General features: G+C 42.3%; 2 protein-coding genes across 3 annotated transcripts in view; one reads left to right on the forward strand and one right to left on the reverse strand.

Annotated features, from left to right (window-relative positions):
* celsr3 (cadherin, EGF LAG seven-pass G-type receptor 3) overlaps positions 1-12,402 on the forward strand; it is a 50,303-nt gene extending 37,901 nt beyond the window's left edge. The window contains exons 28-40 of the mRNA XM_028409508.1: positions 38-164; positions 370-576; positions 2,344-2,518; positions 4,439-4,551; positions 4,997-5,076; positions 5,172-5,298; positions 5,395-5,514; positions 6,145-6,242; positions 7,326-7,417; positions 8,078-8,251; positions 8,783-8,977; positions 11,183-12,224; positions 12,375-12,402. Of these exons, the coding sequence (XP_028265309.1) occupies positions 38-164; positions 370-576; positions 2,344-2,518; positions 4,439-4,551; positions 4,997-5,076; positions 5,172-5,298; positions 5,395-5,514; positions 6,145-6,242; positions 7,326-7,417; positions 8,078-8,251; positions 8,783-8,977; positions 11,183-12,224; positions 12,375-12,402 (2,578 nt within the window). The remainder of the gene's footprint in view (positions 1-37; positions 165-369; positions 577-2,343; positions 2,519-4,438; positions 4,552-4,996; positions 5,077-5,171; positions 5,299-5,394; positions 5,515-6,144; positions 6,243-7,325; positions 7,418-8,077; positions 8,252-8,782; positions 8,978-11,182; positions 12,225-12,374) is intronic.
* Positions 12,403-16,868: 4,466 nt separating this feature from the next.
* Positions 16,869-20,884, reverse strand: fsbp (fibrinogen silencer binding protein). Of its 2 annotated transcripts, none has more exons than XM_028410546.1 (4): positions 20,624-20,884; positions 19,196-19,248; positions 18,864-19,032; positions 16,869-17,522 (listed from the first exon to the last, which is right to left on the reverse strand). In XM_028410546.1, exons 1-4 carry the CDS (start codon positions 20,844-20,846, stop codon positions 17,218-17,220), a joined length of 750 nt encoding a protein of 249 aa, XP_028266347.1. In that variant the 5' UTR covers positions 20,847-20,884; the 3' UTR covers positions 16,869-17,217. The 2 variants fall into 2 exon arrangements, with proteins under 2 accessions (XP_028266347.1, XP_028266346.1); XM_028410545.1 differs by having other exon boundaries at positions 20,618-20,884.
* Positions 20,885-23,485: the final 2,601 nt, after the last annotated feature.

Below are 23,485 nucleotides of genomic sequence, written 5' to 3' on the forward strand. Positions count from 1 at the left end.
TGCTCATGCTTCTTTCAAATGTTATCTCCCTCTGCAGATATGAAGTAGGAGGCTGTTGGACAGTGAGGGACTGTATGGTTGTGTACAGGAACACCTCCCATGTGCGCTGTCAGTGCCACAGAATGGGGACCTTTGGTGTGCTGATGGACAGTTCACAGAGAGAGGTTAGCAATCACTCACTCAAATGTTCATTCTTCATTGTCCCTGACATGATTTCCATCAGTGATGTAAAAGATGTTCTATTTTCCCCTTCATTCCCTCTACCTTATTTCATCTTCATCAACTTCCACCTCAGTGATATAAATTCAGTAAGAGCCTGTCTCTTTCTTCTCTGCACGTTCTTTCCTTCTCTGATTTCTTTACGAGCAGCAGTTGGAGGGGGATCTGGAGATGCTCGCCCTGGTCACATACTCCTCTCTGAGCATCTCCATGCTGGCACTCCTCCTTACTGTTTTGGTGCTATCCTGCTTCCGAGGCCTCAAGTCCAACACCAGGAGCATCCATTCAAACACAGCAGCAGCCATGTTTTTGTCAGAGCTGGTGTTTCTGCTTGGGGTCAATCAGACTGAACAGCAGGTAAGTAGTGGTGGGACCTGGGTGGAGCTGGTGTAACTATTTTTTCCACACCATCATCCTTTTGATTTCCAAGACTATATTTTATACAAATGTCAGATAGGAATAAATCATCATAAATCATAAAACAATGGCACTTCAATACCCTACAGGTCAAAGGTCATCTGGTGCCAAGCAAAGAACTTTGCATATTCACAATTGATTCTGATTGATTAATTGTAGTATATATATATATATATATATATATATATATATATATATATTTCAATCATGAGAGACTCAGCGAACTGAATGAGAAAGATTTATTAAGTACAAAGTTTGAATGTGCAATGGCGTCCTAGACCCCATCGTGAAGACCACATCCGTAAAGGGGGGAAAACGTAAGAGGAGAGGCCGCTGGATCAGAAGATCCCCCCGGGGTCTAGACCTGGTGGTGGTGGAGAGCTGGAGGGCAGGAGATAGGAGGCCTTACTGGCGTGGATCTGGTGGTGCTTGGGGTGGAGGAGGGTTGCCGGGGTCGATCAGAAGACAGCTGGAGAGGAGATGGAGACTTTTAAATTTTGTGCTAACCTGTGATTGGTCAGGAGAGGGATGGAAAGCGACAGCTGATTGGTGAGGGAGGTGCTTTCTATTAAGCACCTGACTAAGAGAGGGGGAGCAGAGGAGTGAGGGATAGAGGGAGAGAGATTAGGAAGCGGATAGGGATAAATGGTGAATGATGGGAAACAGAGTCTTCCTGATTGAACTTACGCTAAGAGCTACATATATATACTCACACACACAATTTTTACATAAATGTGAAAATCTTAATTGTCTGAAAGCACTTCCATCCATTGTCTCCCATTAGAGGTGCAGATTGTCATCCCTGCTGCTTTACACTCTGCTGCAAACCACTACAGTAGTTAAAGATTCAAGCTTGATGAAGCCAACACATCATCTGCAAAAAGCAGATAAGGGGTCCTAAGGGACCCCTGTTGCCCCTTGGTTGCAGGAATTGTATAATTAGGATCAGGATCCATGACTGGAGTCAAGGGCAGCCATAACATAGTCCAACCTCCACCCAAAAGGAGCCTGATTCCACTTATAAGGCACCGAATGGCCCCTAGCAATGAGCCCAGTACCCAATAATCCTGGAGCCACTCCTACACGATACCTCCTGCTTTCTGCATTCGGGCTGCTATGTGGTGCCTTTCTGCTTATTTAATCCCATCCTGAGGATTTCTCTGTCAGCTGCAACCAGACTTCAAATGTAGTTTGGCTGCATACTCTAATGTGTTACAAGCTTCGGCCCTAACAGCTACTGACACCTGGATTTGCCAGCTTGTCAAAGCTGTTGCCCAGGGTGTGGCTGCTGTCACATGCTAATAACTACCAGGAGGTGATGTAAGAGGTGGTGACAAAATGGGTCCAAATGTGGACAGACTGCCTTTATAGAGAGGCCTGGTGGACAGCTACCTGCCCTCCAGGAGGTACTGCTCCTACTTCTACACCCCAAACGCCCCAGACAGTGTGTGCTGTTCCCAACATAACGCATCTCATTAAACAGTTACATTATTGCTGCCAGCTGCTTTTCTGTAAAAACAGACTTCTTGCTATCTTTCCATGACATCGGCATCACAGCTGGCACACAATTAATCCTAATGATGATTTAAATTCACTTCACTTATGAATTCTTTCTTTCATTCATTCCAGCATGTACTGCTATTTTCTGCACCTCTTGTTTTTTTCTCCTTTTCTTTATGTAATCGCCTTCTTTTTCTTTCCTTCCAGTTCCTGTGCTCGGTCGTCGCCATCCTGCTACACTACTTCTTCATGTCCACATTTGCCTGGATGTTTGTAGAGGGCCTTCATATCTACAGGATGCAGACTGAGCAACGCAACATCAATTACGGAGCCATGAGGTTCTATTACGCCATTGGCTGGGGTGTGCCTGCCATTATAACAGGTAGGACATAGATTAGAGACTCTTTATAATAATATACATAATAATTGAATGCTATTTATCCTTTTTAATGGTTATAAAAAATCAACAGACTGTAACCTTTTGAAAAAGGTGTTGATTGAAGGTGGTTGCTTTGCCTTGATTGCTAATGTGGATGAATTACTAGCTACCTGATATAGTGACATGTGGAACTGGTTTGATATATGTTGGAGATAAGCCTGCTGCAGCTACACATTCATGACTACACACAAACGGTAGCAGTCACTCCAGTGCCAGGGGACTCATTGGGTCAACAAAGCTGGCAAATCAACTGCTACATCTCTACACAAGTGAACCAAAGATACCATCCTAAGGGACCCCTGTTGCCCCTTGGTTGCAGGAATTGTATAATCAGGATCCATGACTGTAGTCAAGGGCAGCCATAACATAGTCCAACCTCCACCCAAAAGGAGCCTGATTCCACTTATAAGGCACCGAATGGCCCCTAGCAATGAGCCCAGTACCCAATAATCCTGGAGCCTCAATTCAGCTGCACACTTCTTTGGGCTGGCTGTAAACTCAGCCTCTGTTAGTGAATAAAGCATTGCAGCCACCCACTGCACATGTTCTGTCCAGGTGTCACTATGGGTGATGAGCAGTGTCCAGTGGGTCCAAAACACCTTGGGGCACAAAGCAATACCTGTGTACACTCTGTTGACATGGCCTGAGCAGGTGCATTCTAATGTATTCAAATAACCTGACAAATAAAGTGACAGAATTGTGTCACTATCCAGTTCAGCCCATTTTCATATCCCATGTGACCAGCCATTGGCTTGTAGTGAGCCACCTGGAAACTGATTTCCCTTCAGTTTTTGGGCCCAAACAGCTGTGTGACTTCATTTATTCTCTCTGTACCTGTGACCGGCCTAATCAGTGAAAAAATGTGGATCTGTCTGTGCCATGTCAGGGTGCACTGCTTCCCATCCACTTTAGTAGTTTCGGACACAACCTCCACTGAGAAATAAAAGGCAAATTAATCATCCTGTTAGTCAAGAACGCATAACCACATATTGTCTGACTAACTTATAAAACCCAGAGCGATCTGTTGTCATAATATGCCTTTTGCCTCTGTATCTAACTTAAGTGGCACAGTTGGATATCTGTGATATCTGCTGTTCCCTGGAGCTCTAAAACACTTGTCTGTTTCTCTGTTCTCCATGTACCTTCTCCTAGTGCATAGATGCCACCTCACCTAGCATGGGGAAAAATGGTGCAGCAGGCAATTTTTATTCTCCCCATGGTTAAACACAAAACATGCACTCCTTTGGCAGCTTGATGGAATGCACACACATGCACATGCTCTGACTTATATGCCAAGGAATAACTACTATCTCTCTGTCCTGCCACCGAGCTCCAACTAAGCCACACACACCCACACTAATATTTACAAAATGTACATAGTCATACACACACATTCACAGTATGCCTGGCAGTGCAGATAAGGAGTCCTACTGACACTTGAATTCAACAAGTTTCAGTGGCATTTTAATAAAGAGATAGTACAGAGAAAAGCAATTTCTGCACTGACACGGTGTAGAGAAGTAATATCTGTGGCCACACACACATATTTGTAGTTTCTTTCCAGACAGCTCCAGACAGTTCATAAGATGCTGTCATCCCCTGTGTGGCTGTCACTGTCTCTCTCTCTCTCACACAAACACACACACACACACACACACACACACAGTCCATCTACTTGTTCCGGCCTTTGTTTCTCACTCTTATTCAGGTCAACTCACTCTCATCAGTCTTGCTTGCACATACAGTTGTGTACAAACATAGAGACATAGATACTTCACAGCTCTGTCTTCATGGTTGCTGACTGTGACATAAAGGGCATCTCCTTATCTGATCTGATCTGATCTGTCTGTGTCTTTGCTGCAGGCCTGGCTGTTGGTTTGGACCCAGAGGGTTATGGGAACCCAGACTTCTGTTGGATCTCCATCTATGATAAACTGATTTGGAGCTTTGCTGGTCCTGTTGCTATTGTCATACTGGTAACCATCCCCCTGTCTTTCTCATACACTGTACTATCATGTTCAAACAGGGATGTGGATCGTTCATTGTTTGCTCACACATTTTCACTTCATAAGGTCGCTCTAAGACATTGTATTATGAATGAATGACTTAATGAATTTCTAGGTAATAAGGTCAGTAGTTAGCAGTGTTCACTTATGCTGTGCTATATAGAACCTGAGCAATACTGGATTTTTGAAGCTGATAATTTAATAGTAAAATATTCCAATATTTATTATATGTATATCAATCAATCAACCTTTATGTATAAAGTGCCTTACTACAACCAGAGATTGCCCAAACCGCTTTGCACATAAAACAAAATTATTACCATAAAGAATCTAAATAGATCCTTTCTGTCTACTTCTTGTCATGTTGTCAATGGTAGTATTGCAAATGCATTATAACTGCTGCTCTGTGCTACAGATGAATGGAGGGGTTTTCACGATCGTAGCCAAGATGTCCTGTAACCCGTCGCAGAAGGAGACTAAAAAAGTCCCTGTCATGTAAGCACCTGTGTCAACACTTTTCCACCACACGAACTTTTGATTATTCGAAGACATCTTGGACGTAACGTGTTGACATTTGTGTCTGTCGTCAGTGCTACTATCCGCGATGCCTTCTTGCTGTTGCTGGTTGCCACCGGCACCTTGCTGTGTGGTCTGATGGCTGTAAACAACAGTATCCTGGCTTTCTACTACATTTTTAATGTCCTCTGCCTCGTGCAGGTATGAACAAAGTGTTGGTCCAGACAATTGGAACTTTGCCTTAGCTTTATGGACTCTCTCTCACTCTGTGCCTGTCTCTGTGCTGCTGTCTCTCAGGGCGTGTCGGTGATGCTCGTTTTCACTGTGTTCAACTCAGAAGTTCAGGAGGCATGGAGAGTTTCCTGCTTGGGTAAGAAGAGCCCTGAAGAAGACCCACCAAGACCAACACAGAACACTGTGAGTCTATACACACACAAACAATATTTATACTGCTCAGCTTAACCGAAAAATGTTTTCTTATCTACGCACAGCACGCAACGCATATCAAACATTTAAATGGAGTGTAATGTTACCATGTTTCATCTTCTCTAGAGGCACATTACTAGACAGCAAAGAATCCCTCCTGTGCTCCATGTCTCGCTCCATCCATCACTCTTTCCTGCCCACTCTCTCTCTCTTTTTCTGCCCTCAAGGGTCTGTGGCTGACCCACATAGGTTGTGCCTGCTCTTTACCCCCCTTCTACAAAAGCCCTGTGTGTGTGTGTGTCATCAGTTCTTAGCTCACTGCACTTTAGCCTCTTCTCTTTAAAGACACTTTTATAGCACATATGAATTTGTGGAAGCTGTGGGAGGATGTCATGTAAGGTTTGAGTGATAAGAATTATACGTAAAATTATGCATTTGCTAATGGCAGCAAATCACATCATTATCTTAATGACATTTTCGGGATGGAATCCTCTATGGAAAAAATACTGGGATTTTTTTCACTGCTTCTGCATTTTGCTGTATGCAATATTTCCCCTACAAAGGTTCCTAGAGCTCAGAGTTTGACAAATGAAACTTCTGTGTGTGTGCACGTCTGCTCAGGCTCAGAACCCCTATCAGAATGCATCTCTGTTGGAGCAGAGCGGGCTGCACCGCATCACCTTGGGAACTTCTACTATCTCCTCTGTCAGCTCTGCCAGGTATCTACACATAAATCTTAACATCAACCAACAAAGTAGGAACGAAATTCAATAGAACATCATGATTTTTAAAGCATTTGGATTAATATCAACAATATAAATGTTTTTTTTTGATAAATGATGAAAAAAAGACTCTTATCCATTGGATGATAGGAATGTTCAACAAACAACAACATATAACCGTTTAAATTATTTATTTAGGAAATACAAAGTAAAATAGAAAAACAAAATGTATTATGTATTCAACACTGCGTCCCTTTGTTACAACTTCCATAGGATTTCATAGTGTGAGCTGCAGCAGGTGCTGCTGATCATCAGTCTTTGATGAATTGATCATCAGCAGGTGTACAGACCTCTGTAGAAACAAGACCCCAGGCCTCACTGAGCATGCTCAATGTTAATGTTACCAAGAGAAAGACCAAAGTGGAGCTGTTTGGTCTTAATGTTCATCACCATGTCTGCTGAAAACCCAACACAGCCTTTCAGCAGAAACACCTCATACACACTGTCAACAGGACTGATGATTTGTCTTGTTTTGCAGGTATACTCCTCTGTTCTTCAGAGTATGGCCACAAAGGCCATCTGTCTGACAGTTAAACTTTTTATTTATTTAGTTATTTATTTATTTGGCTTCATTTCTGCTAATGGCAGAGTGAAAAGTTATATGTTGTTGTTGCTGAGCTTGTATGTGCCTTATACTAGGACCTACTATGATCTGTTGATTTTGATTTTTACACAAAAAACATAGAATTAAATGTAAATAACTTTTGAACATGACTGTATGTTGCTTGAAGGAGGAAATGCCCTTTTCCTTTTTTGTCTATTTTGTGGGTCACTGACATAAAGAAATAAACAATGGATGTAATAATGTACTGAACTATATATAGAGCAACACTAATGTCCTTTGAGAAAGGCTGTTGGTGTCCTTATGGGTCAGTGATTGTCTCGGTATGTACTGTATGTACAGTATGTGTGCAGTATGTGCCCTATTTATTATATATATTTACACATGCCTGTGTGCTTACAGTGCATTGTGTGTATATGTGTGCTTACATTGCGTATGTGTACATCCTTTCCTGTCAGAGAAAACCTCCTGGCTCGTCACACTTTGGAACAGAACATTGTCCAGACTGGAGCGACGGACCTGGACGTAGCCATGTTCCACAGGGATGGAGGTACATGATACAACACAACAAATCATATCACATGTTTGGACTCACATATTGGAACATTTTTTAGAGAAGCAATAACAAACCGGGGGGAACATTTTGCCCCTTAATTAAATATATAGTATTTGAACATCACTGGGTTCTTGCATGGAGAGTGTTGTAAGATAAACCATATTAACTATGCCTGAGGAATGATGACACTTTCTTCTTTTGAACAACAATAAAAACAGTCATATCATCACTTTGAGGATGTCAGTGTGCTCTGGAGACAGGGTAGACCTCTTTAAAGTGCAGTCCCCGCAGGGGAACATCCTCTCATTCGGAATTGATATCTGACTACTTTGTGTGTTGCCTTGGTGACCCACTGTCCTTCTTCTGTCATAACATCTTAGCATGTCACTCAAATGATGTTCTGTGATGCTCACTCACATAATACACAACTGCTCAGTCTGCGTCTTTCTAACGAAACACTGATTCAGGAAATCATCATCAATGAGGGTAAAACTTTGCAATCAGTGGATCTGTACTGATCAGCAGTTAAATCTGTTTCACCCCTAGAAGAGACACATCTGGATACATACACACTCAGCAGGCCTGACTCATTCTTCCTTTCTGCACATTCATTTATTTCACTTCCCTTTATTTTTCCTTCTCTCCGTCTCCCAGGTGAGGACTCAGACTCAGACTCGGACCTCTCTATGGATGAGGAACGCAGTCTCTCCATCCCTTCCTCTGAGAGTGAGGACAATGTCCGTCTCCGTGGACGCATCCAGCGTCGGTTCAAACGCTCCAATCACAGTGAGCGCTTGCTAACTGAACCAGCCAACAACAGCATCAAAGGTAAATGGGTTATCTCTTTAGCTTTTGAAAAAGCTGATAGATAATCTGTAGTAAAACAAGTATCCTTGTTTAAGGTTAAATTTATTTTAATAAGCTTAATATATATTCATAATCTGATTTCTTCACAACAAGCTGACATGATAGTTGAATTATTATTACTATAGATTTTAAAAAGTTGTTTCTCATTAGCACGTTGTTGCACATAAAAAGCATCTAACACCTGCAAAGGTTTTTACAGTGCAACTACCTGGAAGCAACACCGGACACCTTGAGACACCTTGACAACACTTGAGGCACTAAACCTTGAAGAATGTCACAGTCTGACACAAACTGAAACTGTGACACTTTTTCTACTTTTTGTGCAGCTGAGGAGTGTTTGCTGTAGACAGTCTGAGTTGTGTTTTGAAGGAGGCACATACGGCAACTAAATAAACCACAATCCACAGATCTGACTTCCAAAAGTCTCAAAGAACATTGTATTAATATTATAACTGATAACCAGAGAGTGTTTGTTATTTTTGTGTGTGACAGATCTGGATGGTAATGACCTTTTGTCCTACTGGCCAGCTTTGGAGGAGTGTGACACACACACCCTGCAGAAATGGGGATCAGAACGCCCCCTGGGGGCGGATTATGGCAAGGATGCTGCCAATAACAACCATCCAGATGCAGCGCTCACCAGTGGAGACGAGAACAGCCTGACACAGGCACACAGGCACCGCAAGGGTGAGACAGACTCATGAATTCTATTAATATTAAAAGTGTGTAGAATATGTGAATCCACACTGCCTCCACTTCTTCCGTGCAGCCTGCACTCAAAAATGTTAGTCTTTGCGGTGATGTAAACCACATCACCCGAGGAAGTCTAGAGCTGCTGAGATGCTGGATGGGCAGGGTAGAGTGGCTGTAGTGACCTGTTCCTGTTTTTGACATTTGTAACATTGGAATGCTTTGAGCCACACGTGGACCAGGAAGTGCTCAATACAAACTTCATGACGCACAAAAGATACGGAGAAAACCGGCTGAAATAGACATAGATTGGTTTTGTGATCCACCGCTGTTGAATTTAACTACACTTTAATATCATAAGCATGGCCCCCCTAGTTTTCATTATAAAGCAGCCTTGGTTACATTTTCTGTGTATATTTCAATAGCGTTATTTTGTGTTCTATATTCCTTGACTACAGCACAGGCATTTACTTTCTCATGTTCACTGCTCTCATGACACATACTGTACCTGGTTTTAACTATAGAGTGCTACATTTATCTATGAAATATAAATGAAACTAAAAAGGCTGTCATGGACATTAAACATCGCATGGAACAACTCAAGTGCACTATGCTTAGCCCTTTCAACCCCACAGCCCATTTTTAAGGCATCAGCTTGAAAATGGCATGCCCAAAATGAATTGAGTATATCTCAGCAACCACTAGGTGTATTTGAGTACTTTTGGTGTCATAATAAAGAAAACACCTGGGAGATTTCAGATGTGTAAGTATCATTTTGTATGCCTCTGGCTCTTTGTAAATTAAGATGGCACACAGCAAAAATGAACCTTTTTTTCACTTTTACAATGAATATCTTCTTGAAATGATGCAGTTGGAGCACCCAAGTTATCTCAAGATATCAAGCTGTAGCTAAGCTTGTGGACATTATCTCTGCCAAGTTTCATTTCATTCTAATTAAGGGGAACAAAATTACAGAGGGTATAGTCCAACCTATGTAGACATAATTTTCAAATTTAAATTCCAAGTGCTTTAAAAAATTTTAAAGGTCTTGGAATTTAAATGTTTTGATGAACCATACTATATATCTCACTTTTAAGTCACTATTGGTGTTCATCATTTCTATTTACATCAGTTTTTACTTGTATACATACATTATTACACATCTATAGGTTATAGCAGATGTATAAAGCAGATAGGACACGCCCACCTAATGCTAAGCTAATACCTTGTCAAATATGCAGGCTCATAACTTCACAATAGACGGGTTGATTAGGATGATTGACACCTCTATTAAAAGGTCAGAACCAATAGATTTGACAGGTAGTAGTAATATTAGTGCTAGACTCACCAATGACCAGCCACATGAAAGAAAATGCATTTTATGCTAAACAACCGTTGCCACATTCTCCCCTAAAAAAGTCCTCCACAAACATAATAAATGTCTAATCCTAATATTTTTTAGTCTTGAAGAAACACAGACATGTTTGTCTCTCTGAACCAAGCATTTATTGCCTTCAAATATGACTGATTATTGCAAATTTACAGAAGAGAGACAGATTCTTTTGTTACTCGCTGTAAACTAGTGACTTGAAGTATCAGGGAGCTAGCAATAACCATGTGGCAAGTGGGTCGACTTTGATATGAGAGTTTTATTTTGATGAGTGATAATTGATTTGCATGGTGTTGAAGTTATGTTTGATGCGTGTAAATATGGCTTATCTGTGCTTGTAGTAGAGTTTCTCATGTTTAATTTAAAACATGCAACATGATTATTTTTTACATGGTTAGTACAGTGTTTTATGGCTTTTATTATTGGGTGAATGCAAAGTCCCCAAAAATGGGGGCAGATGCTGAAGCTATGCGATTACCTGTGGTGTAGTTTCATTTATAGTGTAACGTTGAATTCTTCTGCTAATGATGTTGATGGACAAAATCCCATTGGCTATGTCCAAAATCGCCCACTCACTCCCCACTCCTTGTTCACTACATGGGGAGTTTGTTGTATTGTTGGACTACATAGTGAGCTCATTTGGAAAATGAAAAATCATGTTCTCAGTGACGTAATTGCACTTTAAGCTTCGAAAAACTATGCTAAACAGTGTGATGCTAAGGTATAGATGTCTGTCTAAACAATGTTCATTATGCTGTTTTGATCTTATATTTTCTATTATACCTTCTCACATTCCCATTTTCTCATTGCAGGTATCCTAAAAAACCGTCTTGGATGTCCTCCAGCACTCCAGGGTCTTTCCACCATGGGTCGGGTCCCCAGTGAGCTAAACTGGTACCGTACCTCCACTCTGGGTCACCGAGGTGTTCCTGCAGCCTCATATGGTCGGATGTACTCAGCGACAGCAGGTGCCAGCGGAGGTTCTGGCTCCCTCTCCCAGCCAGCTTCCCGCTACTCCTCCAGGGAGCACCTGGACCTACTTGCACGGAGACAGCTGTCCAGGGACCCACTAGGGAGGCAAACAGTTGGGGGTTCCAGAGACCGGCTAGATTCCAGGGGATCAAGGGACAACCTGGATCTCTTACCCCGGAGGAGAGAGCTGGGCCTTGGAGCAGAACTAGGAGGCCTGGAACACCAGAGAATCTCATCATCCAGGGAGAACTTGGCAGGCTTCAGGGAGAGACTGGACAACAACCAGTCAAGGAGCTTCCACACTTCGAGGGAGGACTTAAGTGGAAATGGGGGAGTAGTCGGAGCTGGAATGGAGGGATACCTCAGTGGATCAAGGTCCCAGCTGAATACACTAACTCGGCAGCAAGTCTCATCCCGGGAGCACCTAGAAGGGACGCTGATAACCAGTAGGTCGAGGGAGCAGCTGGACTCCAACACAGTGGGAGCTCAGGCTCAGCCATGTAGAGAGTGGCTCCGCACTCTTCCTCCTCGCCAGCCCTCTCGTACCGACCAAGCCCCATCCTCCTCCCCTCCTCCCCCGATCTCTGAGGAGCCCCAACAAGAGCAGCCGCCTCCATCAGCTCATGTCAGAGGACGACTGGATTCTACACCTCCATGTAGGTACCCAGGTCAAACTTTAGGTTCAAATTCAATTCCCCTGGATCGACAACCATCCAGTGAACAGCTGGATATACTGTCCTCCATCTTGGCATCCTTTAGTTCCTCTGCCCTCACTCTTCCCCCTGCTGCTTCAAACACTGGTCCAAATGGCTCTGTCCATGGACCCTCCCCATCCCCGTCCCAGACATCCCACAGCATATCTGAAGTCTCCCCCAACTCAGAGTAAGTCCTTTAGTCTAGGTAAATCTACCACAACCAACCCCCTTCCTTTTTCTTGTCTTCCAGCTCTGTCTCCTGTCTTTTAGGAATTTAAGTATTTTCATTGTCATCATTATGTGAAGTTTTCTTATGAGCTTATTTTTCTCTCCCTAGAGCTAACAGGAGTGAAGGACAGTCTTGACGGCAGCCTCCATTTCCCTTAATGCATTGCAACAGTGCTGGGGACAGGAAGTCACGGGTGGCCCTGAACCACTGAGACAACCTCGGACATTGGAAGACTAACAAAGTTGAAACGGTGGAAACAAAGAGAGAAAAAACAAAGATCTACACATTAAAGACCAAGTTTGTGGACGGGTTGTACAGCATACATGAAGGTTTTTGGGTCTTGCTGTCTACAGTAAACTAAGATGGCTCTTTGGACGATGACTCAACAACCTCTACTACCTAAAAACTGTTAAAGACTCAACTATGGTTAGCCTGACTGGATCTCTCCAGAATCAAAAAAGGACTGTAAATAACAATTTTTATACATTTTGTATCTTTTTCATTGGAGATGAAAAAAATCTCTTGTAATGTTCTTTTGTTTTTCTTATTTTAAAGATTGTGTCCATGTGAGGTTGATTCGAGTGCAGTCTTGTTCGTTGCTGAGGGAGATGTTTCCCCTACAGAGACAGAAAAAAAAGCCCAAATTTCTCCTCAGAACAACTTTTTTTTTTCTCAAAAGCTTTTCCTTACCCGTTAACTTTATGTATAGCAAGAGGGGCCCGGCAATAGCATCTGATGAGATTATCAAAAAACGTTCAAAAGTAGGTACGTGATTGTATATAGGGAAGGGATTTTGTAAGAGAAGAGATTAAATGGAACAAAATGATTGTGTGGAGAAAGATGGTTAAGAAAAGTTAGAAAGTTGGTAGTTCAGCTTTGGGGAGACGTTTTGTGATCCACTGTATACAAAGTGACCATATCATCTACCTGTGTAAGTTTTTACAGAACAGTCCTCCCGATTTAGTGGGTGAAGGTTGACAAGCCTGCCTGAGGCTGTACCATGTTAAAAAGGCTTTAAGGCCCCTCAAGGTATTTTTGGCACTCTGATGCATCACAACTTAACCTGCCTCAAATGACACCATAGGAGCAGCTGAATCTCTCTGGCAGCATCCATCCTTTGATTCTCATGCAAATCTAAGCCAAAGTGACTTAAAATCAGTGTGACTATCCTCCAGTGTTTTTGTAATGTACAAGGTGCAAACACAATAGGTGTACTACAGTTTTGTTTCAGTAACGTCATTTAAGTCTCAAGTGAACATTTACATTTATTAATGAGGCCTTAGATCTGCACAACTACACAACCCACTGTGTTTGCCTTTTTATTTGGCTGTATGCTGTGCAAACAAGTGGATTTTTAGGCATGAGACTACACTCCCATCCACAGTATGTGTGCTCAGACATGAAAGAAACAAATATACTGTAGAGTATGGTTTCCCACTTCTGTAGCACAGTAAGCCCATGCCAGGATTTCTTACTTGCTTGAGTGAGCATTGTTTAAGGGAAATTATATACAGTAGAGAGTCACAAAGACAAAAGATGATTTTCCTCCCAGATTACTTAAATACAAAATTATATTTCATGATCTGCAGAACCTGCTGCAACGTGTCCTCGCAAACAAAAATGGCACATGAGGTCGATAACACATCCTCAAGATATGACAAAAGGTTTATCCAGGTGTCCATGTTATGAACACAAATTCATAACATTAAACATGTTTTTCTAGCAAAATCAGCCCTTTCACAATCGCTACCTTCTGGCACCATTGCAACAAATCCTCACCTTTGTAAACACACAGATGTGGACAGAGAAATACAATTTTCTGATGGAAAATATTGACCTCATGTTACATTTTCCTAGTGAGGATCTGCTCGCCTGCAGCATATCCATTGGCCTCTTAAGTGGCTTTAAGATGTCGGACTTTCTGTCAGCAGCTGCTCCTTTCTTGCAGCTGATGGAGTGAGCTCTGAGTTCAAAACTGAAAGACGGGCAGAATCTCCATCAGCCTTCAGAGAGAGAGGAAGAGTTTGAGGCTTTTTTTTTTAAATAATGCAAATAGTGCAGTGGATTATAAACATATACGGTAAAATTAGATATCTGTTTTGGTGAAATGTGAAATCTGTGAGCTAAAACCAACATGGCAGTAAAAAAACACATTAAAACGAGAAGCGAATAATAATAAAATCAAGATGATAAAAATCCAAACGAGGTTGGACGGAGAAGAAACTGGGTCACAAAGAGAAGACAAGAATGACTGTGTAAATGTAAACATAAGGAGGAAGGCGAGGATGGTGACTCATTGCATAGGCAGAAATGCAAATGATGGAAACAAACATATCTTCTAACCCTGATCACTACTGACAGCATTCATATTTTTACACATCCACCCACTTTTTGTTCAACTGACCTCAATACCCTCAAACATGGATTCATGTGTATTTATTTATTTATTTATTTATTATATTTAATTTATTGACATTATATTGGAGATTTATTTATTTATTGCCATTTTAGATGAGAGCCCGTAGATGAAGAAGTTTTTGTTTTTTTAATGTTGCTACATGTAAAGTTTGTTAGGAGTGGAGTCTTCCACATCCTACAGATTATAAAAAGACAAGAAACAAGAAAAGATAAAAATGTCTTTGGGAAAAAAAGGCCAGACTTGTTCAATATTAACATTGGATTGTCTCAGAGGTCAAATCGTATGAAACAAAGTTACATTTCAGGGCTGTATGGGTGCCTTTTGTAGACATTGTAGCTGAACATTCCAAGGTTAAAAAAAATATTACTATGTCCCATATCAGACATCATTTTTATAGATTTAAAGCTGCATCAAATTAGGTGATTCATCTGGTTCTACACACTCCTTCAGGTTAACATACTTGAAGGAGTGTGTGGCTTGGAGCCACACAAGTGAGGGCAGACAAAACCTAATCCAGATTAAAAGATTGTCATGGGCTCTGAAAAAAAAGAAGAAAAAGGGGATTGGTGACAGAAGGACAGGAAGACAGAGGGGGAGGGATGAAGGGAGATTGTCTTTGTTAGCCTATGTGTCATGTGATGCCTTCTATTCCGCTGTTGGGATGGAAACAGCTGTTCCCCTGTTACCACGGAAACAAGAGAAATGTTGGCCATTAAAACTGACTTATTCCTACAAGGCTGTGTGTTTGTTTGTATTCATACCATCAGAAGGAGATTTCATTCTCATGTGAGTGGAAATGTTTCAGCTGGAAATGTTTGCACAAACCTCAAAGCTTTTAGCATGCATATCAGGAGCAACTTCAGCTTCAGAGTCTGTACCCAGAACCCTTTCACATAGAGAGGGGCCAAACAGAAAGAATTCAATTTTATTTATGTATATAGCACCTTTTACAATCAAAATTGTCTCTAGGTGTTTTATAGAAACCCAGAGCCTGAACCCCCGAGCAAGCAGACAGTGGCTAGAAAAAACTCCCTTTTAGAGAAGATGAAAGAAAAGAGACATACATGCACTAAACATACATTACACGGACAAACATGGCAGGTTGTTCTAAATGAAATGCTGAGGAACTATGTATTGTAATTCTATGTATTTTACTTAATTATACTAGTACTACGTAGAAAATGACATAGGCAGGTGTTGACAGTAGACACTGGATTTGTCACAGGGCCGGATACAGTTCAGCTTAGACCTGCAGGTCATCAGGTGGGGTAGAGATGATGGTGGTGTTGAGGAGGTGGGGGAACTGCTCAGTGGATCATGTTTGTGTCCCCTGGCAGCATCGGCCTATAGCAGCTTAGCCATGATACAGTTTACAGCCTGTTCTACCTGTAGCTGTATGTCAACAAGTAATTATTAATACACCTATCAGCCCTACACACTGTGTTTATGGCTAACTACACGCTTTACCATACAGAAAGGTTTTAAGTCCGGTCTTAAAGACGGAGGCGGTCTAACTGGCTCCATAGTAGCACCTGATAGCTTGTCCTCCCATTCTACTTTTATGAATCCTAGGTACTACAAGTAAACCTGCACTCAGAGATCTGAGTGTCCTATTAGGAACATATGGTGTAAGTGTAAGTGTATTCTTGAGTCCACTGGGAGCCAGTGAAGAGACGCTAGAACAGGAGAGATATGATCCCTTTGGCTGCTTCCTGTCAGAACTCTAGCTGCTGCGTTCTGGATCAGCTGCAGGCTGTTGATGGAGTAATGTGGACATCCTGATAATAGAGAGTTGCAGTAGTCCAGTCTTGAAGTGACAAAAGCATGGAGGAGTTTTTCAGCATCACTCTGAGAGAGGATGCTCCTGATCTTTGCAATATTACACAGGTGAAAGAAGGCGGTCTTAGAGACCTGTTTAATATGAAGAAATATCCATTTTTTTCTCTAGTTTGAGGCATTATGTCACACATGACTTCCCTTTAAAGGACATATTATATACAGCATATGTATACATAAGAACGTTTTTGCACATATGGTACCTTTCTTGTAAAAGGATGAAAAGATCACATTATTTACAAAGCACACGTACACAATATTATGCACAGACATCCATTACACATCTCACTGCATTCTTTACACCAACCTTATGACCACACAATATTATGCGACGCACTGTGGACCAGCCTTCAGTCCTTCATTTATGATCCTTGGCCATCCATGACCATGTCCCTGGTTCGCCACTTTTCCTTCCTTGGACCACTTTGGTAGGAACTTCCCAATTTTGGAGAGCCAGTTATCTAACATCACAGTTTGGTCCTTGTTGAAATCACTTGGTTTTTGCTCTTAAAGCTTTCAAAGGGCTACTCCTGTGGGTGTACTGTGACCAATCCTACTGCTGCTTTAAAGTCATTCTAATACTTGAGTATATTGCTATTTTCTTTTCACCCACAGGACCACATGGTCCTCTTAAAAGTAAAACAGCAGCAACAGTTCTATTACTTACACTGAACACATTTACAAAGATAAGGCAGATCAGCCAGTCGGATCATGTGTTTTCTCCTCTTCGTCACTGCTGGAGGAAGGCGGTAAAATGTCCTCACCCAACCTTTTTAGCTTGGCCTTGTAATAGGCTTTCTTCATCCTGAAGGCTCTCTCCTTCTGCTTCACTGCTCTCCTCTTCTCCCTAACTAGCTCCTGCTCCAATGTCAGCAGCTTCATCCTGTTCTTCCACTCTAGGAGCTTCATTTGGTGCTGCTGTTGTTCCACAGACAGCGCCCTCTGCTGCTGCTGTGTCGTGGTGTCTGTAGAGAAGCTGCTGATGTCCTGCACCGCACAGCCTGTAAGATCAGAGATCAATAAGGTGAACCTTGTGTACATGCATTCACATGCATCTACATTCAGAAGTCTCTCTTCTCTTCAAAAGATGTTTTGATAGTTTGCTTTTAACAGTATAACACTGGCTCTTACTTGAACTCTTAACAGCTGAATATCAACCTTGCTAGTCATGTTTAAAACTTACTACCTGCTCCTTTAATTCTCTAATTCTGTTTTTGAAATCACTTACTGACTCTCTACTCCCTATATGTTCAATGTAGGCCACCATATAGAAACATTTTTTGAACATTTTCGACAATACCTTGTGTCAAAGTGCCAATCTCTGTCAGCTAAACAAATTACGCTGCTAGCAATTATAATTTGTACTGTTATAGCCCGATAAACATTTTATGGCAAAAAACGAATAACACAAAAACAGATCATTACATTGGCAAGAAAGGTAACATTCCCGTTCTTCTTGCCAGTCGATGCAATGCATGATGGTACACATCGCATCACATCGTAGTGACCATCGGGTGGACACTACTTTTCATGCATGCATTGTGGGATACATTAAGGGCACTCTCTAGGGTCTCTAAATGCTCACTACATATTTGGACAGCACTACAAAATGGCGAAGGCACTATATAGGGCCATATAAAGTGATTAGGGAGTGATTTTGAACTCACACCATCTCTCTGTCACAATATAACCTCTATACAGCTACTACATCCTCATTAATGTAATCTAACCAGCATCTTCAGCTCAAGTAACAGTTATTAAGGATCATGGCCTGAAGTAGCTCTACATTAGAATATTACAAATGTAGCTCTCAGCGTAAGTTCAGTCATGAAGACTCTATTTCACATCATCCACCTCTTATCTCCTCGCACTCTCTTTCACTGCACTGCACTCCGTCTAGTGACCTCCCACATAGTCAGGTGTTTAATAGATGGCACCTCCCTCACCAATCAGCTGTTGCTCCGTCCCTCTCCTGCCCAATCATAGCGTAGCAAGAAATTTAAAAGTCTCTGTCTCTTCTCCAGCTGTCTCCTGATCGAATCCGGCAACCCTCCTCCACCCCAAGCACCTCCCCATCCTTGCAGTTCAAGGTCTCCCCTTTCCTGCTCTCCTGCTTCTACACCACCACCAGGTCTAGACCCAGGGGGGTCTTCTGATCAGCAGCCTCTCTGCTCGAGCTTTCCCCCCTTTTGGACGTGGTCCTCACGACGGGGTATAGGACGCCAATGCACATTTACAGTTATTGTATTAATAAATTCTTTCTCATTCAGTTCGCTGAGTCTCTCATGATTGAATTGATGTTTGTGCACAGAAAGCTGCAGCAGAGCTCTGCCTGTGTGTACCTGGGGCTGTGAAGAAAGCAGCAGGAAATGTCACATCCTGCAGCTCTGCATTCTGAGAGGTGAGCTTTGTATCAGGGCTGTGGTGAGGACCTGACCAGTCTCTGCCTGTTATCCTGTCCAAGGCCACACGCTGGAAACAGATGGCCACTTGCTCCTTGGTGTCGTCTGCCTGGTAAGAAGCATTTTTCACATTAATGTTGCTTTATGAAATCTTTGTTGTAGAAGTCTGTGTGCAGTAAGGTTTACCTAAATGTTCTGTTTCAAATTCTACTACTAGGAAATTTTGCATCAAATTAAATGCAAACCATAAACCAACACCTTTAAATATTTACCCGATTGAACACTCTGTTCTTCTGCCCAGCTGTATTCATCAACTTCAAATTACCTGCCAATGGAAAAACAAACAGTCAGGAAGGGACTCCAGGGGAAAAGTGTGTAAAGAATGCCTCCATCTGGTGAACACAGGAACATTACACAGGTCAATACAGCAATTACAGCTAAAAGTCTCATGTTTCTACAACTGTGGCACATCTAGCCACGTTATCCCTATTCATCAATGCAATGCTGCTCCAGCTTTCCCCAGGTGTAAAGCAATTTTTAAGTCATGCCACTGATTTTCAATTGGATCCATGTCAGAGCTTTGACTAGGCCACTCCAACACATTTCCCTTTAAACCACCCAAGTGTTTCCTGGGCAGTGTGCTTAGGGTCAGGGCCGGACTGGGCTACTTTTTCAGCCCAGGAGTTTCATTCCCAAACCGGCCCACTTTTTCCTCCCTACCTGTTGCCTCCGTAGTCCTGGCATCTCCATGCCTACTGGGTTCACCAGCAGGATCAGACTGGCTTATCTGCTGCTCTAAGCCTATTTTGTTGCATAACATAACATGAATGCTATAGGTTTTATTGTTTTTTATTTTTAACAATTTAGCCAGAGAGGGCGGGGGTTGAAAGAGTTTAATGTTTAAAAGAATTAATGTATTTAATTAGTTAGTTAGTTATAAGTTAGTTATTTGGTATGAAAAGGTTGCATAATTCCTCCTACGGCCCCCTCCACGCCTCCTGGCCTGTCTCCTGGCCTGTCTCCTGGCCTGTCTCCTGGCCTGTCTCCTGGCCTGCCTCCTGGCCTGTCTCCTGGCCTGTCTCCTGGCCTGTCTCCTGGCCTGTCTCCTGGCCTGCCTCCTGGTGTCTCCTCCATGCTCTGGACACTTGTGTGGCTTGTAGACAGCGCCTCATGCTGCCTCTAGGGCTGAGAGCACTGACAAAATGCAAAAGTGAGCAGTCCAGTAAAAAGAGCGTTACAACAAACCTGCTCCTGATAAAAGAGAAAAAGGTCTCAATTAAAATATTATTAGATAATAACAGGCTGTTTTGTGTTAGTCTGTGTTAGTCACTGAGTGTATGGGCCAATATTTAGTACCTCTGTTTTGTGCTGGTTTTTAAGGACAAAAAGCAGCATTATTAAGTCTTAAAGTGTAATAACAACATTCTTCTTTTATATTCTTGTTTAGTTATTTGTGTATTACTACTTTTTGACACTGTGTGGGAATTTTAGGCCTGATAAAGGATTATCTTTGCTCTTCTATTGATTAAACGTCACAGAAAAAAAAACTTGTTTCTTATTTTGTTTCCTGCAGCATTTTTCTTGTTTGCACTGTGGACAGTCCCTGCGCACACAGAGGACAGTGTTGTCCATGATAAACGTGAGCACGTGTTGATACAAAGACGCTGTATCTGGATGTTAACATTAATACCTACCGGTACCTTCCAGGAGTTTACGGACCGCTGCCTTGTGACCAGCTCCCCCTGCATGGCTGGTCAAAGCTGCCTCGCCCATGGCCTGAAGTTTAATAGATTTACAACAGGCCCTGCATCGGGCGAAGTGGATGTCATGCATATCCTTCACGAGCCAGTCCTTGTAAATATCCTTTGCGAGCCAGGAGTCTTGGAATTTACATTTTCCAGGCATAGTTACGTTTTGTCGCATTCAGCCACCGTTCAACCTTCTTCTCTGGGTTTGTAGCCACTGGCATCCAAGGCGTTGCGTTACTGCCACCTACTGGTTATAGTCACTACTGTCTGAAACCGAGGCTTCTTCCTTTTGTTTTACGGTGGTTGGCAACCAACGTAAAGGAGCATTACCGCCACCTACTGTTCCGGAGTATGGGGCATTGCGTGAGCTCACAATCTAATGCCTTGTGTAGCTACAAAAAAACATATTAAAACTACTAACTAACTCATCAGTACTGACTATATTCTCACATATAACCCTGTCTCTTTTAAAAAGGACACTAGTAACCCTACCTGTGCTCTACTACCACACCCCAAAATACTCTTCAGTGAGAACTCATGCACCCCCAGCTCCCTCAGCCTTATCCTCGAATTCTCCCTTTGCACCCTGTAGTCCCTACACCTCAAAACCACATGCTCCACTGTCTCCTCTTCCTGACCACACTCACACCACCCTGCCTCGTGTTTACCTATCATGTGTAATGTCTTGTTAAGCATACAATGCCACAAAAAGTCTTGTGATCACTGTTCTGTCCTTCCTGCACTCTGGACCCTGAAACTATGTTCTGAATGTGATATAAATGTCTCCCTTCTGGTCCAGTGTCCCACTCCCTTTGCCACTCCTGAGTTAGTTGCCTCCACACCATACATTTTGCCTCAATTTGACTACTTTTAATTTCATTTCCACATTTCCTTTTTTGAGAGCATCTTTTGCCAATCTGTCCACTTTTTCATTCCCACTGATCCCAACATCCCAACCCCAAAACCTGTCACTCCTGTGTCTGGATCCTTAGAACCATCTGTAAAAATACAAACACAATCAGCATACCTACGCTGCACCCAATAGTTAAAAGCCACGACAAGATGTACTTTTCTATCCCTTTTTTGGTCTAAACGGTACCAGTCGACCACAGGACACACTAGTAACCAAGGCGGCACATCTGGGTACACCACTGCCGAACAGATCTGCAGACCATCGATATGGTAGTCTATTGCCAGCTGGTTCCCTACCTTCCCAAGGTGGGCTTTTCTGCTTTTCCCATACTCCCAACAGTCCACAAGCACTTGTTTAGTAGGGTGTGACCCAATAGTTTGCCATGATTTGTTTTCTCCTCACTTCTAACAGGATTTCTCCCATTTCTATCTCTGTTTTAAAAGCACCACAACACACTCTGAGAGCCTGAGCTTGAATGACATCAAGTTTTTTCAGCAGAGAAGGGGCAGCTGATCCATAGGCTGCACACCCATAATCTGTCACAGATTTAATCAGCGCCTAGTATACTCTTTTTAAAGCTAAGCAGCTCGCTCCCCACTCCCTTCCGGCCAAACATCTCATCACTTTTTTGCATTTTCTTTCAATCCTGTCAATATGATCCTTCAATGTCAACCGTGAATCAAACATTACACCCAAAAATTTGAAAGAACTGACTCTCTCAATTTTCTATTCCATAGATCTGCAGTTTTATATGGGAATATATCCGAATGTAAAATTATCACATACAACTATTTTTCTCACATTTAGCTATATGTGACAAGGTCTAAATGTAAATGTTAAATCTAAATGTTAAATGTAAATCTAAATATTATATATATATTAAATATTATCTAAATGTTATATGTCTCGCGGAGTGTACACTGAATATTCATCAATATGCTAATACGCTTCACCTCCTCACCCTTAAACAGCGCACAGACCCGCCCATGACGCTGATCTTGAATCAGTGATGTGACTCAAACAGTGTGCACAGCCCCGGCCACACCTGACTCGCGGTCTGTTGCCCAAGCTGGAGGGAAAGCCTAAGTGACATTGATCAAACATGGCCGCCAGCACCCGATCCGTCCCTTTGGTGGAGAGATAGAAAGGGTCGTAATGGCAGGTGTTCGGGCTGCGTTTCCCCAGCCATTACACGCTCCTCTAATGGTGAGTGAAGTTTGTTTAAATGTACTGTTTCTGTTGCACTGGGAGAGGGAATTACAGTTAGCTAGCTAGCTAACTAGCATCCTAACCATCGTTTGTAAGTTACTTGGATGCAAACTTTGAGAGGGCCGATGCTCGTTCTTGGTCACTCACCACTACTTAGTCTAATCAAGTTAGGTTTAGTAAACGGTTTTAAAACTAAAAACATGCATACAGTGGGTGTATGACCATGATGTGGAAGACAGTTTTGTATCAAAACTGACAATCATTTTATTTTAGGGCTCCTTGGTATCAGGTGCTACGCATGTCATGTGCAGTGCAAAAACAGGACCCAAACGCAGACAAAAGTAAAGTTAAACAAAGGTGAGCTTTAATGAAAGCCAAAACAGTCCAGAGGACAAGAATAACTAAACTAAACTAAGTCCAGGACAAAAACCACAAAGTACAAAGAAAAGGAAATCAAAACCAACAAACCAATGAGATCTAGTCCAGGGGAGGACGGGAGGAGTACAGAGGACGACAGGACGGAAGAAAACCAGGTAAGACGGTGAGCACGAAGAATGCGCTCCTTTCATGTAGCGCATCTTCATTTTTCAAAAATTGCAGTGACAAATGACAAAGTTGAAGAAAAATATCCAGAAAATGTCAAGAAAATAAAGCTCACCTCCACCTCAGCAGCACCACCCAGCACTGATGCA

This window comes from Parambassis ranga, chromosome 7 (assembly GCF_900634625.1).
Source record: "Parambassis ranga chromosome 7, fParRan2.1, whole genome shotgun sequence".
Lineage (NCBI taxonomy): Eukaryota > Metazoa > Chordata > Actinopteri > Ambassidae > Parambassis > Parambassis ranga.